Here is a 17,323-nt window from a genome sequence, read left to right as displayed (position 1 = left end):
TACGAGTGCACAAGACACACACAAGGAAGAAAACACCAAAGTACTTCAAATGAAAGCACTCAAGCACTCAAACACTTGAAAAAGTGAAAAAATCTCTAATTAAACCCTTGAAAGGGAGAGCTCAATGCTCCAGGGTCCTGCTTGCAGGAGCCGGAAAAAAGAACTGAAAGTAAAAGGGACCTGCTGTGCATTCTGGGATACTGAGAGAGTTCTGGAAAGTTCTCTTGAAGACACAGTATCCTGTTCTGAGCCACATAATGGCAGCCTATGGGGCTTGTCTGTCCACTTCTTCCTCTCTTTTGCTGGAAAACGAAAGTTTTTCTTTGTGAAGAAAACTGGATAGGCTTTGCTGTTTGTGGGTTTTTGGTGGAATTTCTAGTTGAAGTACTGGACAGTGTAGCCTGTGGATATAGGCTGCATTATCTGTCTTTAAATTCTCTCTTAAGTGTCTGTGCAGGTCTGCATTTTTTGACGACTTAAGAGATTATTTTTGATTACTCCGGGGTCCACGCACATGGGCGGGACTATTCACTAGATTATGACTATACACAGAGATCCCCTACTACAGAACCTTCATTCCCAGCGCAGTGAGTCCTCCCTTTGATCGAATGTAGTGAGTTTAGCCTTCATACCCAGTACCAGGCGTCCAACACCCATTGGGCTCACGGGGCTTTAGCCCCCACCCGTCGTGCCCGTCAGCCCGGTCTGACACAGCTTTGCGGGCTGGCGACCATCTAATTGCCGCAGCACCCGAGGACTTAACAGGTCTTTAAAAGGCCATTTACTTGAAAAGTAGGCTTTTGTTGTGTTTTCACCCCTTCTTACAGCCACTCTGTCTATGGTTGGAAGAATTAGCCCCCCCTCCCCCCAAAATATTTTTCAGCCCCCCCCCCCGCGAAATTTAGCTCTAGTTGCCTGCCTGCCCGCCCAGTACCGACTTAATTTTTTTTTTTAAAGCAGTTTATCCAGTCGCCATTTGCAAAGAAGAATCAGCACTCTTCCTTCCAAAAGACGACGAGATGCGAGGCCAAAAAATCGTGCAAAGCTGTTGTCAAAGAAGCCGTCTGTGCGTCCTTCTGCTCCGGTTCTCCATTTTCTCCTGTATTCCCTGGTTCCACAGAATAATGTCTAGTTGAATTAGATTACTGCCCTGCCTCCGCTCCATATTTAAGGCTGGAACAACCAACAGCAAAAGAGCGGCATTTTGGGAAAGAGGAACTTTGGTGAACGAACCTGCTTAGTCATGTAACTGTGCAGCTTTTAAAGGCTTACAAAATGGCAGTAAATGTTTAAACCATATAGTATATAAATTAAAATAGAAACAAGCAAATCCATCACATGCAAAATATGCAACGTCGGGCCAGTGCCTTAGCACTTCATACACGAATTCCGCCCCCCAAGATGGAGGCGCCCACACTGAACCACAGGGCATTTTTATTAAGGCTGGGTTCTTCAACTTCACATAAAACAGTGATGGTCCCCATGGTAGTGAGCTAACTTGCCACGTTTTGGTGGGGTGAATAACCTAAAAGAAACTCAAGACTGCTTCACAAATTCTGCACCTGGATCATCTTCCTCCCCATATATACACATGCGGTGCAAAGCAGGTTTGGGCAACACGCTCCCTAGAAGCGCAGCTATAGATCATACCCAAATCATACAGGTGGTACACAATAATAGTGTTACTTTCAAATGTTCCTAAAGAGAGTGCAAACTCACATCAGTGATCACTTTAAGTTTCTTGATGTAGGTGGCCTCTGTGTGTAAAAGCTCCCAGATAGCCTCTTGCTGATGGCACTGCCTCGAATCAGCGTCTGCAAGAAAGAACAAGCATTGGCATAGCCAATAGGTCTCGCCTTTGGGATCTTATAAGTGTTTAGCCATGCAACACTTGATGTTGTTGCACCACGGATATTGTGCTTGATAACTAAGGTCCCAAAGGCGAGACCTATTGGCTATGCTATGTACGCTCCATGCAAGATGCTCAGATACTCTACAACATAGCCACGGAGTTCAAACGAAAGCTCAGAGTAATTTCATAATCCTATGGCAGAGTTGCTTTAAAAGTGGGTGTCTACTCCAGTAATATGAGTCTTCTGTAGCACTCGCCGTTGGGATGGATATAATGTACTTTGAGCCTAATCAACTTAAAGGATACTTAATACCAACTTATTTATTTTTAGGTCGAGTAAAGAAATTTGTGAAATACTATGATGATAGGTAAACAAATTAAACAAGCCGGACATTGTAAGTGGTGTTTCTTTGTGAAAATGTGCATATTCGTGCCGATTTTTTTCTTAGGGGTAAATAGTTGTAGACTGGTATGGGCGAGGGGGCATATTTAAAATGGGTCAGTGAAAAGGTTTTTATTTTCAGCTGCTCCTTCATTTGTGTTAATCTTGAACGTATTATTTAGATCACAGTAGGGAATCCCAAACAGCGTGATTGGTGTCTTTTGATAATTACAAATATTTTGAGAGATACCTGGCTTTGACAATCAAATGTACTTTGGAAGCAGCTGTGTTTTTTTAAATTATGATGTTCTCCATGGGTGATTAGAGCTACAGGATTTATGTAGTGAAAACATGCATATATATAGCTCCTAAATAAAATCTGCTGTCCTTAGTATTCATGTCATTCGTGCTATAAACCGTTTGTATGTTCTCTCACCAGTTGAAAACAGCGCAAGTGGCAGTAAACTTGAAGATCTTATTCAGTCATTTGGGCAACACCATAAGAGGCAAGAAATAGTTGACAACAAAGGCTGCTGTGCTACCGAAGATAGAGAGGACTTGGCAGGTGCTGGTCACTACAGAGAAGAGGGAGTTGAGGAGGATGACTATGAGCGGTATACGACTGGATCCAAAGAGCTGGAAGACACGTTTATCCATAACATTGATCTCCGGAGGGAAGCAACTGGTTTACGAAAACGTAGCATAAAGGAATGACTCGTACATATGACATTTTTACAAAATGTTTATTTTTCCTTTTAGAAATATCAGGGATATCAGTGTATTTGATGCATCTTTAAACAAATCTAGCACTCTCCCTAACACCAAGTATACTGTGTAATATTATTTTGTATAGGTTCGGTTTTCTTATAGAAAATATTCCTACAATGTTGTAAAATATAACTTGTATCCTCAGGGACAATAGAATACTTTTATTTGTATAAAATATATGGATATGTAGCATTTTTTGCTCATGCTTAGTTAATCACAACAATGTTTACAATTTCTGATGTATCTTGATTTTCCTAACTTAAGCTACTCTTTTAAGCGCAACACTACATTCATAAAGTCATGGAAGCCATTTAAGCAATCCAACAAATTTCAGGGGTTTGTTTGAGATAGTGCCCTGAAGGAAAAATAAATATATAGGCCTAGAAGAAAAATATACTCCATTTAGAGGCACATATGTCTAACAACCATAATATAGTTGGTAACAGGTTTGCTGGCCCCTAAAGAGTCTGTTGGACTTTTTAGTTCTGGTCTGATGTGTTGTCATCATGGCTTGATAGGAGGCCGTCGGCTGGTATTCTGCTTTTAAGTAAAAGAGGTTTTATTGCCATTTAAGGAAAACTACAGTCCGCCACAAGGTAGAGCACCACACACTGTAATTAAACTTCATAAACATTAAAGACGAGATGTAATGCATAAAACATCTTACTTATATTGTAGCAGGGCCAAACAAAGGCAGAAACTAACAAGCATTGTCAAATGCAATGAGTTTCGTCTATGTGATTAATAATAAGCTGTTTTTTGTTGCAAGTTGTAGCTTGGTGAGCAGTTGTTCAATATAAGTTACTGAAACCTAGAAACAGTTTTATGATGTTTGTTGCATCTCTTGTAACTGTGACCATTTTTATGTGGTGTGCATCTATGATTACCACTTTAAAATAAAGAATTGTAGAGGAGGGTGAGTGAGGAAATGAGACCGGAGAATAATATTGGGAGATTAACATATTCTTCGCTAAACCCACAATTCACAGCACCCGTTTCCTATACAACTTGCCAGTTCTCCCTGAAACCAGCACACAAACGTATTAATGCAGTTGTCTGGAGAATGTAAAATATCGTAGTTATTGTGAAGTAACGTTTCAATTCTATTAAGTATGTGGAGGCGAGGATTCTGCTTAACTCTTTCTACTTATTCCGCTCAGAAGCCTTAAGAACAACATATTTGATCAGACTACAAATCTCATGATTCTTTGCAAACAGTAATCAGAACCACCACAGAGCCAGTGCCATATAAGCAACATCAAGTAATAGCACTTCATCTTTAATCGAGTGAACGTCCAGAATCTCCCTTGCCGCCCAATAGCCTTTCTTCTGATCGGAGCCTGTAGAGGTAACAAACACAGATACCTTATGTTCCAGTATAAGACAGTACCTTACAAATGCAATAATTCCTGGTAAAAGAGTTAACCATCCAAACTTTATCAATGCAACATATTCATATGATTAGACAAACAGTAGACAAGTTACATAAACAACATCACTTAAACAATGCCGAACAGTAACCTTGTCCCTTAATCCCTTCTCCCCCTACTTATCCAACACAGTTGATCTCAGTAGTTTCGGGAGGGTAACTGTTGCTAAAGCAGCCTGGAGGGATAATTCTTGCCTCAGAGTCCTTAATAAAATTTAAAGTTTCCTTCACAATAGCTAGGATATGTTATATGTCTGGACCGGAGGCTCAGATTATGCTAGTTTAAAGCTGGTCGACCACTAGTGAAGTCATGGTTTGAAATAAAAAAAAAATTAAAAGCGGAATCCAGGGACAAATCAGCAGCTTGGAGGATGTCCTTCAGACTGCTCCCCAGAGAGAATGTTTTCGAGGCCATAGCTCCCCTTGTGGAGTGTGCTCCGAAGGAAGAAATATCCATGCCTGCTTCTGGCAGGATTCGTCTCACCCAATGGGCAATCGTCACTGCGGAGACTTGCTTGAACGGCCTCTTAAGTGAAATAAACAGCTATGCTGTCCCTGGAGGTCTATATTCATCCGTCATAGATCTGTACACTCTCAGGCAGTGCACCATGCACAGTTTTGGGTTCCCTGGGAAAGCTGGATAGTGAACAGCCCTCGTATTGGATTTGGTGCGTCTAGCAAAAGTGAAAGACACCTCCTCCGGTGTGAAGATGCGTGCTGAAACATCCAAGGCACAAACCTCAGAAACCCATTGGCAGGAAATTAGACAAAGCAAAATCGCTAATTTACCTGTTGATTCCTTGCGGGAAAGGTATGCATTATCCTGCCAGGATTGCAGTAACTAAAGAAGTACATTGACGTCCCATAGGAAAGTGTACCTAGGTTGAGATGGAAAGGACAACTGAAGCCCTCTAGGGAGTCTGCAAACCAACGGTTGTTCCTCCACTGGAATGTCATGTATAGGGACTTGACCCGCAGAGATCTGCTCGCGTTCATAGTGCGAAAGGCCATATCTCTGTCCACCAGTTCAGACGAGAAGTTGACGATTTGCCATATATCTGCCCCCACAGGATCCAAATCCTGTTGCACACACCGGTGTGACCAGTGTTTCCACACAGAGCTATACCTCTTGACTGCGGAATCTGCCAAGATTGTCTGATGAGAAAGGCAGCACACGACAAAAGGTCCGGGACCCCTTAATGTCCCCTGTAATCCTCCAGCTCCTGAGTCTGAGCGACTCATCCTGCACTAGTGGGTGCAAGTTGTCATGTGGATCTGTCAGAAGAGGAGTCGGGTTGGAGAATCCATAGAAAGTTCGGGAAGAACTGTAGTAGTAGGCCTCAGCAAGGCCTACCAGTACTAGGGGTTCTCTCTTCTCTACACAGAGTCCTCAGACCAATAGAAATAAGTTGGCACAGAAGCTTGAATGGAAAATACAGAGTTTATTAAACCTCATGAGGTGGAACTACATTCACACAGCACCCTTCGGTAATGTATGAATTAGCACACTGAATGGAAGGAGCTTGGTTCTTTTATACCCACATGGGCTCAAATGAAGGCGGTACAAGTACAAAATGCTGGTTTTAGGTACATATAAGGTCATACAAAAAATGCACAGTCAACAAGTTGGAGGAGGTTACTAGTTGCTAATTCTGGTGAACACATCCTGACAGTTACAGACTGGGGACAGCTGCAAGCTCAACTGAGGATGTGCGGAGCAGAAAAGGCTAAATATATCTCGTCTCTAGGCTGATTTCAAGAGCAGTTAACAGGAAGGTAGGAGAGAGCACATGGCAAACAAAATGGCTGACAAATACAAAATGGATTCCACAAAACGGACAAGATAGTCTCTAAATACAGGATGGCTTCTGTTAATCAAACTAGGCAGCAAAAACGCCCCCTGGTTCAACGAGGATCTTAAGAAATCCAAGAAACTCTGTCGCTCCCTTGAGAAGGCCTGGAAAAAAGACCCAAACACCAACACTAGCGACGCCTTCAAAAACGCCACCCGCATACACCACCAATTGATCCGGACTGCCAAGAAAACCGCATTCAAAGACCGACTAGACAAAAACGCCCACAACAGCAAGGAATTATTCAACATCGTCAAAGAGTTTACCAACCCCACTGCCAACTCCAACGACATCACCCCCTCTCAAACGCTTTGCGACTCCCTAGCTTCGTTCTTCCACGACAAAATCGCAGACATCCACAACAGCTTCGACAACCAATCCGAAGACCAACCCACCCAACCCTCTGCCGTACCCTCACCCCCCTTGAACATCCTTAATGACTGGAACCCAATCTCCACTGAGGACACCATCCGCTTGATGAACTCCATCCACTCAGGATCCCCCACAGACCCATGCCCTCACCACATCCTCAACAAAGCAGACTCCATCATAGCACCACACCTCCAAGACGTCATCAACTGCTCCCTCAACTCCGGCACCTTTCCAGAAAGCTGGAAACACGCCGAACTCAGCGCCCTTCTGAAAAAACCCACAGCTGACCCCACCGAACTCAAAAACTACCGCCCCATCTCGCTCCTTCCATTCCCGGCCAAAGTCATCGAGAAAGCTGTCAACGACCAGCTCGCCGCCTTCCTCGAAGCCAACAAATCCCTCGACTCCTCACAGTCCGGCTTCCGAGCCAAACACAGTACTGAGACCGCACTCATCGCAGCAACAGACGACATCCGAACTCTACTGGACAATGGAGACACAGTCGCCCTCATCCTCCTCGACCTCTCCGCAGCCTTCGACACAGTCTGTCATAACACCCTGCTACAACGACTCAAAAACATCGGAATCCAAGGAAAAGCACTGGAATGGATCACCTCATTCCTTGCCGGAAGAACTCAGAGAGTACGCCTCCCACCATTCAAGTCAGAGGCCACTGAAGTCATCTGCGGCGTGCCACAAGGATCTTCACTCAGCCCCACCCTCTTCAACGTATACATGAGCCCCCTCGCGACCATCGCACGCCAACACAACCTCAACATCATCTCCTACGCTGATGACACTCAACTGATCCTCTCACTCACCAAAGACCCAAACATCGCCAAAACCAACCTACATGAAGGAATGAAAGAGGTAGCCGAATGGATGAAGCATAGCCGTCTGAAACTGAATTCAGACAAAACAGAAGTCCTTATCTTAGGTACCTCCCCCTCCGCCTGGGACGACTCTTGGTGGCCAGAGGCCCTTGGAAAAGCACCCTTCCCGACGGATCACGCACGGAACCTAGGCGTCATCCTGGATTCCTCGCTCTCGATGACCAGACAAGTCAACGCCGTCTCTTCATCTTGCTTCAACATTCTTCGCATGCTCAAAAAAACATTTCGCTGGATCCCCACCGAAACTAGAAAAACGGTCACTCACGCACTAGTTACAAGCCGCCTGGACTACGGAAACACCCTTTACGCCGGTACCACCGCAAAACTTCAGAAAAAACTCCAACGCATCCAGAACGCATCAGCCAGACTCATATTAGACATCCCGCGTAAAGAACACATTTCTGGTCACCTGAAAAACCTCCACTGGCTCCCCGTCAATAAGAGGATAACTTTCCGCCTCCTCACCCACGCACACAAAGCTCTTTACGAACTTGGACCCGAATGCCTCAATACACGTCTTTCCTTCTACAATCCCCCCCCCCCCCCTCCCCCGCGCCAGCTGCGCTCTTCCAACCAAGCCCTTGCTGCTGTTCCCCGCGTCAACAAAACCACAATGGGAGGAAGATCATTCTCCTACCTAGCGGCCAAAACCTGGAACTCACTTCCCTTGTACCTTCGTCTCACTCAAAACCACCTAGCATTCAGAAAGCAACTTAAAACCTGGATATTCGAGAAGTAATTCCCCACCCCTCTTCAAGCGCCTTGAGACTCTCTGGGTATGTAGCGCGCTATATAAATTTATTGACTTGACTTGAATGCTAACCCCATCGCTGCCAAATTACAACAGATGACCCTTTTAGCATTAGCTGAAGACAGTTGTTCATATGGGGTAATCTAGATATCCATCCTGTACATTGATGCTCATAATCTCAATGATCTCTTTATTTAGCATTTGTTGTTCTTTTATTTCTGCAATATTTCTCTTGCCAGGAGCACAAGCAGTGATGCACATGGAGCAAAGCATAGGACCACATTGTATACAAGTACAGCATGTAAATAATATCGCCAACAGTATACGTGATATAGTCAGTAGTTTCCAGCCCCAAGTAGCAAATAGTGTCCAGAAAAAGGTCGAAAAAGTCAATATACCAGTCTCTGGGTGAATCTCTGCAGCAATCGAATGCAGTTTTGATATTGCGTCGTATATTGAAGGTGAGCGATCTGGTATAAATACGCAGCAACTGCTACCGATGATGCGGCATGCAGCACCTCGATCAGCCAAAATCACATCAAGCACAATTCTGTTTTGGAGTGCTACAATCCTTGCAATTTGCAGTTCCTCTGTAATGTTCCCAAGTGCCATTGCTGTCTGATTGGTAACAGCTTCCACAACACTAGTGGGTCTCCTTATTTTCCTACTGTTTAATGCGGCACCCACGAAAAACAAACCCAAATTAAAATCGACATATTGTTGCAAAGTGGTATCAGTCTGATCAACCTCATCAGTACTTATTGTTCGTTTGTATCTGTTCTTGGAAATGTCATTATACAATTTGAAGTCAAGGTGATATGGCGCAGGGGGCAACAGAAAAGACGCATAGCAGATCCCTGACCACCCAACAGGTAGTTGATAGTATCCCTTATTTCCACAAACAAAATAGGTATTGTGCGAAGATGTGAAACTACTATTATTAGCTCCTTCAATAGTCAGTGTCAAAATACATTCACTCCGTCCCACTGGAATTCTCCCAACACTACTAATACATACATCTGCTTTAGCTCTTGTCACAGAAATTACAAAAGGTCAATTTTTCTTGATATTTTTCATATTCGTAAAGACATATGGTCATATGGTGTCGAAATATTGTCAGGTTGATACTCCTCCTATTCCCATTTAGTCCCTTTAGCTTGAGGACAACCATCTGTATCTTGATAGCATACTTTATTCAGACGAAAGTTAATCCCACCTACTGAAGGCTTTCCAAAAGCAAACAAAAGTGCATACCAAGCTTGACACGAACCATTATGGGAAAACGGTAGAGGAATAAAAGGTGTTCCTCCTTTCTTTTGATGTGCAGGTATCATTTCACACACCCAACAGTTGGTGGTATTCGTGGCATTGTGTGGATGATACATCATCTGGATGAATGTATTATTTAGGTAGGATTGTCGATGCTTCTGCTCATGGTAGGGAAGCGTGACACTGGTGCTGTAGTAGTGGCAACAAAAAGCTGTCGAGCAGGAGGCACTTTCTCAACAAACCAGGTGATTATTGCCATAACCACCAGAGCAACAGCAAACCCTATTGCACAAATGATTCTTTTGTTATGCATTTTAGCAACAGCAATAATTGATCTTTCTGCAAACTCGTTGAAACAATCGTTGGAGCTCTTATCCCTGGGCAGCTGCTGATTTCTTCACCACGGGCCAGGACGGGTGTCACTACACAACGCAAGACTGCCCCCCCCCCCCCTTGCCACATTGGCGTTCCATTTCACTAACCCAGGGCGGTAGCTCAACCAGTCTTTTTCGGCAAAGCAGATTCTTTCCTTGGTCTCAGCTGATATCGGGATTCTCCAGAGATCATGACAAACACCATATCTAGGGAAAAACTCATTTAGAAGCACCTTCGCTGTGGTGAGAGCAGTATTATCCTTTGTAGGGTATGCCTCTATCCATTTACTGAAGGCACATACCACCACTAGGACATATTTCTGGATTATTGCAGCGTTAAAGTTGGATGTAATCCATCTGCAAAACTTCAAAAGGTGCAGTTGGTGTAGCAAACCCTCCTGTAGGAGTCTGTGTCCCTTTACCAGGATTATACTGCCAATAGATCAAACAGGACTGTACTACTCTTTTAGCTGTGCTGGCTATTTCAGGATGCTCCCAAACTTGCGTAAGCAATTTAGTTATTGCTAGATCTCCAGCATGTGCCAGCCCATGTGCCATTTGAAGCATAGGTTGTAAATAGGCTGCAGGCAATTTCCATTTATCCATGTCTTTGTTGCGCCAACAACCCTCATCGTCCAATATTCCGTCTTTAGCCCATTGTTCAAGTTCTGCTACAGAAGCAGATCTCTGTACACCTAACACTTCCTGTCTAGCATCATGCCATCGCTCAGCTTGAGACTTCACTACGTACATGGAAGTAGTGCTTCGTTGCATTGCAGTTTTACGAGCTACGCAGTCTGCAAAGGCATTGTCTAGTCTGTCAATGATTTTCTAGTGTGCGCTACACTTCATAATAGCAATTTTCTTTGGGTATGTAAGTGCAGTCAAGAGATTATGTACTAATTCTCCATGCATTATCTGCATCCCGTGGGATGTAAGAAAGCCTCTTTACTTCCAGAGTAGGCTAAAATCATAAACCACTCCAAAAGCATAGCGGCTATCCGTGTAGATGTTCACACACAAGTCGGTGCTAAGTTCCCACGCTCGTGTCAAAGCTATAAGCTCAGCTGCTTGAGCCGACTTCTGAGGTATGCGAGCTGTTTCCACTGCTGTCTGAAGTGTCGTAATTGCATATGCAGCTAAGGTCGTGCCATCTGGTAACTTCAAACAGGACCCATCAACCCACAGTTCCCCATCTACATCTGGAAGGGGCGTATCTCGTAAATCGACGTGACCCTTTGTCTGTTCCTCAGTAAGGAATATACAATCGTGAGGCTCTTTTGATTGAGACTCGGTTACAGGATATGGCAACAAAGTGGCTGGGTTCAGTGTCGCGCATCTCTTCAAGGTAATATGAGGTGCTAACAGTGTCAATTCATATCCTGTCAGACGAGCACTAATGAAGTGTTGTGTCTTAGACTGATTCAAAAGGGCATCTACTATATGGGGTACTAGCACCAACAGTTTGTGTGACAAAACTATCCCTTCACTCTGACGTATGGACACAGCTGTTGCTGCAACTGAACGAAAACACCCAGGCAATGCACGAGCAACAGGATCAAGGACAGCTGAAAAGTATGCGCAGGGATGCTGCTTATAGCCATGTGTCTGTACTAAAACTGATAATGCACATCCATCTTTCTCGTGTACATAGAGTGTAAAAACCTTCGTGTAATCTGGAGTGCCTAACACTGGTGCAGAATAAAGAGCTTGACGTAACTGTCGAAAAGCATTCTCACATTCATCTGTCCATGGAAGGGGCATTGGAGTATCTTTCGTCAAAAGTGCTAGCAAGGGTTTGACAATGTGAGAAAACCCTAATATCCATTGCCTACAAAACAAGGTCAGACCAAATAAAGCACAGACATCTTTCTGAGTGAAAGGTACTGGTGTGTCTAAAATTGCTTGTATGCGATCTAGTAAGTGCACGGCCCTCCTTAGACAGAAGGTGACCTAAGTAGGTTACCTTTGGTCTACAACATAGCAATTTCTTTCGTGACACTTTAAGATGGTGTGCAGAAAGAAAAGAAAGCAAAGACAAAGTACACTCTTCACATAGTTCAGGCGTATCGGCTGCCAACAAGATAACATCGACATATTGTATGAAAGCCACTCCTTCAGGCAAAATAAAGAAATCAAGTTGTCGTTTTAAGGCTTCACTATAAATACTCAGACTCTCAGTGTACCCTTGAGGAACTCTACAAAATCTGTATGATCGATTATTCAAAGTGAAACGTAACAAATATCGGCTATCAGGATGAATAGGAATCGAGAATAAAGCATTCTTCAAATTGATCACAGAAAATGTAGTGCTGTTGGGGGAACCAAAGTAAGTAGTGTTGTTATGTCAGAAACCACAGGGTACTGCGGTACTACAATCTTGTTGTCTTCCCTCAAATCAATGATGAATCTGTAAATCCTAGTGTCAGTATATTTCTTCAAAATAGGAAGAATAGGACTATTGCAAACATTGTAAGGAACTTCTTCCACAACCTCAACTTTAATCAAATCATGAACAATGCGTGTAAGTGCTTCTTCTCCATCTCTAGAAATGTTATACTGAGGCAGTCTTGGCAAAGAAGCACCCTCCTTGACACTAATATGTACTGGCGGAATAACCATTTGCCCTACATCGGTGTCTGAAGTAGCCCACAAAGTACTAGGAAGTGAAGCTAATGCAATGTCCTCTTTAACAATGCAGGATCTCTCAATCATGGGGTAATTGTCATTTAATATAACCCGTACTCCTTCCGGAGAACATCGTATCGTAGCCCTGAAATACTTGAGCATATCAAGACCCACAATATTGTCTGGTGCGTTCGGAGAAAGCAAAAATGGACATGGAGCAGTGAACTTATCAACATGGAATGCGAGTGGTTGTGACAATGGGCTAAGGGAAGGCGTTCCATCGAACCCTATCGATGTAATGGTTGAGCCAGACAGGGGAGCCCTTGGAACCAATTGTTTAGATAAGGCTCTACGAGTAGCTCCTGTATCAACCAGAAACGGATCAGTAGAACCCAAAACATGTGCTGTAACATAGGGACCCCTCTGATCTACTGGAACTTCAACTGATTCCTTACCCCATCCTAGGCAATCCTATGCATCAGCAGAATCTTGAAAATCAGACGGCACATAGTCGGACATTTGATATTGGTTCCTTCTATCAAAAGTGTTAAACCCATCCTGCCCACGTGTATTAGCATCAAACCTAGCACGATCATGCGTGCTTCCTCTAGGCCCTGAATATCCTGAACGACTTCTCATTTGTCCCCGACCACGTGGACACTGCTGAGCACACAGCACTGGACAATCAGAAGTCCAATGTCCAAATTTCTTGCAGTACGCACACTGGTCAACAGATAAATTCGAACGAGTATAGGAAGGAAAGGACAAACCATAAGATCCACGCCCAGCTCTATCATTACCTCTAGATGGCAGGCCATAAGCCTGAGCCAACATAACCTTTGTTTTCAACTCTTTAGTCTTTTTATCCTCATTGCCCTTCGCTTCTAATTCCTGGCGTTCATAATACTGAGCCATAGTCAAAAGAGAAACCGGAGAAGAGGTAGTCCATGAACTCTCACTGGCCTTTAGGCGACTAGCTATTCCTGGCAAAAGGTTTGCGACATATTTATCGACAAACAGATGCCTACCTGTGTCATCTGTCAATGACTGGCCACTAAAATCGTGGAATGCCTCCTCAAAGCGTGTAAAGAAATCTGAAACCGGTTCATCTGCCTTTTGCTTACACAACACTAATACAGTCCAATCTATCTTTTTAGGGGGAATAATTGTCTCTAACTTAACTAATATAGCTGTAGGGAGATCTAAAATCAATTTACATGGTTTCTGTGCAGGCTCCCGCTCTACATCCATTTGTTCTAACTCTTTCCATAATGCCCCAAAAATTGCACGATCATCAACTTTACGCACAGTTCTCCACATGTCAGGCGGCAAGATCAATCCAAAAAACAAATCAATATCAGGCAAAGTCATGGTACAAGAGCTAATAGCACCCTCAACTTCCTCATAAAAAGCTGCTGGATTTTTGCAGGGATCAGGCAATGCATTTTTAAGGGCCATAACATCCGCTCTATTCCAAGGAGTGTAAACCCAATTATAAATAAAGTAACCCTTTGCATCAATAGAAGTCTTATCATCACTCGTACCCGCTCCTTTAGGAGGAACATACAAAGGTGCGGCTTCCCGCATCTGTTTCGCATGAACTATCATAGTCTTATCTGTTCCGAAGATAGAAGCTTGTGCTACGGCGGTCTGAGATGTTTGTGCAGCTGCATCTGCTGCCTTTTTCTCCTCTCGCAAACGGACTGCCTCAACACGTATATTAACCAAACGCCTGATTGTATCAGCCACCTGAGAAAAGACAAAAAAACCATCACGCATTTGTTTACAATCCTGTGCTACATCATCGGGCTCCAATTCATCAGAATGTTTCCTAAACTGCTCAACAACCTCTGCGTCAAATACCTCGGTAAAATATATGTGCTTCCTTTCCTGCCAATTTTTCATCTCATCTAAAAGCTCAGAAGCAGGGGCGGTACTGCGAAGGGCTTTTCGGGCAGCAGATCTAATCAGACGAACACTGGGCGGACAGCATAGAACGAGTTTCTCGCGCTTTCTCCTGCTCTGTAGGAGAATCCTCATCTGACTCATAAGGGGCAGAGGGAAGAATATACGGAGGTGGAGAACGATCTAATAACAAAAAATCATCTTGCGGTTTATTAAGAATAGGATAAAGGGGTTGCCTAACAGCGTATTGGCCAGTTACTTGTAAATGGCGCTCCCTATCCTCTCTCTCTTTTAATTCTTTTATTTCCTTGTTTTCTTAACTCTAATGCTTTCGCATAAATGTTCTTTCGCTGTTCTTTTTCAATCAAGGCTTGCTCACTCTTCATTCGTTCACGCACTTCTTTCTCCCACATTCGCACACAGTCAAACATATCTTGCCTAGTCATTCGCTTAAAGATACATTGTTCCACATACTGAATCTTTCGCAAATCAAATGACCCATGCATAGGCCAACGCAACTCAGGATCCTTACAAGTGTATTTATTCCATAACGTGCTGTACATTATGGAAGAAATACCATACTTAATATACCTGTCCCTATTAGGCATCCCGTCTGGGGGGCCTGGTTGTGCTTCATCCAGTCTCAAATTGGTACCTCTACAAAAGCAACACATCCTACGAAGTGTGCTAGAAACAGGCATGCCAAAAATAGTGCAAAATATGCAGTATTATAATCAAAGTAGCGCTTAAGGTACTCTTCGTACGTTGCGCCGTTCAAACAAATTCAAATAGAGAAAAATCTCCTCATTACCTGCCTATATAAATTGCAATTCATATATATCACATACATACAAATACGAATACTGGCCAGTAATACAAATCATAAGCCGCAGTAAGTGTTACTAAACTACCATACCAATCCAAGGCATTAAAAACCAACAGCAAGTGCCGCAGAACGACTCTTACAAATCAAATGGTGTACAGGTTCCAACTGCCAAGTTCTCAAATCGACCAAATGGTCACTGCACAGCGAATCAACAGAAGAGATCTCAGTCGAGGACCGGCGCCACCTGGATGGTCAGATCAGAAAGAAAGGAAAATCGCCGTGGTTGCCAAGACTCAGGTCTCTTCAAGCAGCGATAGCGTCCAAAGCGAGATTCCAATCTTTCGTTTCGACCAGTCCTTCGGGCATCCGAGTCGCCGATGAGCCCCGCGTTGGAGCGTCAATTTGTAGTAGTGGGCCTCAGCAAGGCCTACGAGTGCTAGGGGTTCTCCCTTCTCTGCACAGTCCTCAGACCAATAGAAAGAAGTTGGCACAGAAGCTGGAATAGAAAATAAAGAGTTTATTAAACCTCATGAGGTGGAACTTCAGTGGAGAAGTGTGGCTCAATGGTTAGAGCGGCAGACCCTGATGCAGAGGTCTAGCCCGGGACCAGGGTTCAATTCCCCGCCTCTGCGGGTCTTGGGCTCAAAATTCCACGGACCTGATAATTCTCGCCTCGGTGCCTATTCCAATCATGGAGTCCCACTCTGCAACTCTGGGCAATAGCTTGCTTAATCTCCACAACGGCCCCCACAACGCTAAGGATGCCTGGCCCCCACCTTGGGGGTGCCCAGGAGTGGACACCTCACAGGGAAAGCCAGGATGGGTTCCACAGCGGTATTCGTACAAGCGCCTCGAGACCCTTGCAGGTGAGTAGTGCGCTATACAAGTATCAATTTACAATTTACACAGCACCCTTCGGTAATGTATGAAGTAGCACACTGAATGGAAGGAGCTTGGTCCTTTTATACCCACACAGGGGCTCAAATGAAGGCGGTACAAGTACAAAATGCTGGTTTTAGGTACATATAAGGCCATACAGAAAATGCAGTCAACAAGTGGGAGGAGCTAACAGTTGCTAATTCTGGTGAACACATCCTGACAGTTACAGACTGGGGACAGCTGCAAGCTCAACTGAGCATGTGCGGAGCAGAAAAGGCTAAATATATCTCGTCTCTAGGCTGATTTCAATAGCAGTTAACAGGAAGGTAGGAGAGAGCACATGGTGAGCACATGGCAAACAAAATGGCTGACAAATACAAAATGGATTCCACAAAACGGACAAGATAGTCTCTAAATACAGGATGGCTTTTGCTAATGCTAACCCCATCGCTGCCAAATTTCAAGAGAACTGGATACCAAACTTGTGATTTCCAAAGCAGTGTCACCTAGGCCATCTCCTCCTGTCTCCTGAGCACTGCTGTGAATCTGGCTATCATGGAGAATTGGTGAAAGGCATATCCCTGACACACTCCAATTTTCAGGAAAGCGTCCATCGCTTCCACTAGGGGGACCGGACACGAACTAAAAACTGGGGAAGCTGGTGATTGAAGTTGCAGGTAAAAAGGTCTACTTGGCACGAACCCCATCGGCTCATCAAGCCCTGAAAAAGAGAGGGGTCCAGCTTCCAGGCACTGTAATCCTTTGTGTTGAACTTCCTTGGCAGATATCCGCCTTTATGGACATATTGGGATCAAGGCAGTATTGCCAGAAATCCCTGGCCAAGTCTGACAGCACCTTAGACTTCGTTCTTCTCAGACGGTTGATGTGTCTCACTGCCAAAATGTTGTCCATCTTCATTAAGAAGGGGCATGAGACCTTGTTGGCTACCAGGCTCCGCACTGCGAAGGATCCTGCGAGGAGTTCCAGACAACTGATGTGGATAGACTCCGCCTGTTCTGACCTGGGCCGCCTGTGGTGGTATCCCCACAGTGCGCGCCCAAACCCTGACGACTTGGGTCTGACTTGATCACCAGTTCTGGGGCTGATCCGGAGATGACCCTGCCATTCCCGACCTGTATATG

The 17,323-nt window shown here is 44.3% G+C and overlaps 1 protein-coding gene across 1 annotated transcript in view; it reads left to right on the top strand.

The window, feature by feature from the left end:
- Positions 1 to 3,194, top strand: part of LOC144821279 (protein RIC-3-like) — a 233,901-nt gene extending 230,707 nt beyond the window's left edge. The window contains exon 6 of the mRNA XM_078678119.1: positions 2,674 to 3,194. Within this exon, the coding sequence (XP_078534245.1) occupies positions 2,674 to 2,948 (275 nt within the window). The 3' untranslated portion in view covers positions 2,949 to 3,194. The remainder of the gene's footprint in view (positions 1 to 2,673) is intronic.
- The last annotated feature ends 14,129 nt before the right edge of the window (positions 3,195 to 17,323 follow it).

Source organism: Lissotriton helveticus, chromosome 1_1, assembly GCF_964261635.1.
Source record: "Lissotriton helveticus chromosome 1_1, aLisHel1.1, whole genome shotgun sequence".
NCBI lineage: Eukaryota > Metazoa > Chordata > Amphibia > Caudata > Salamandridae > Lissotriton > Lissotriton helveticus.
This window is presented reverse-complemented; position numbering and strand designations above follow the sequence as displayed.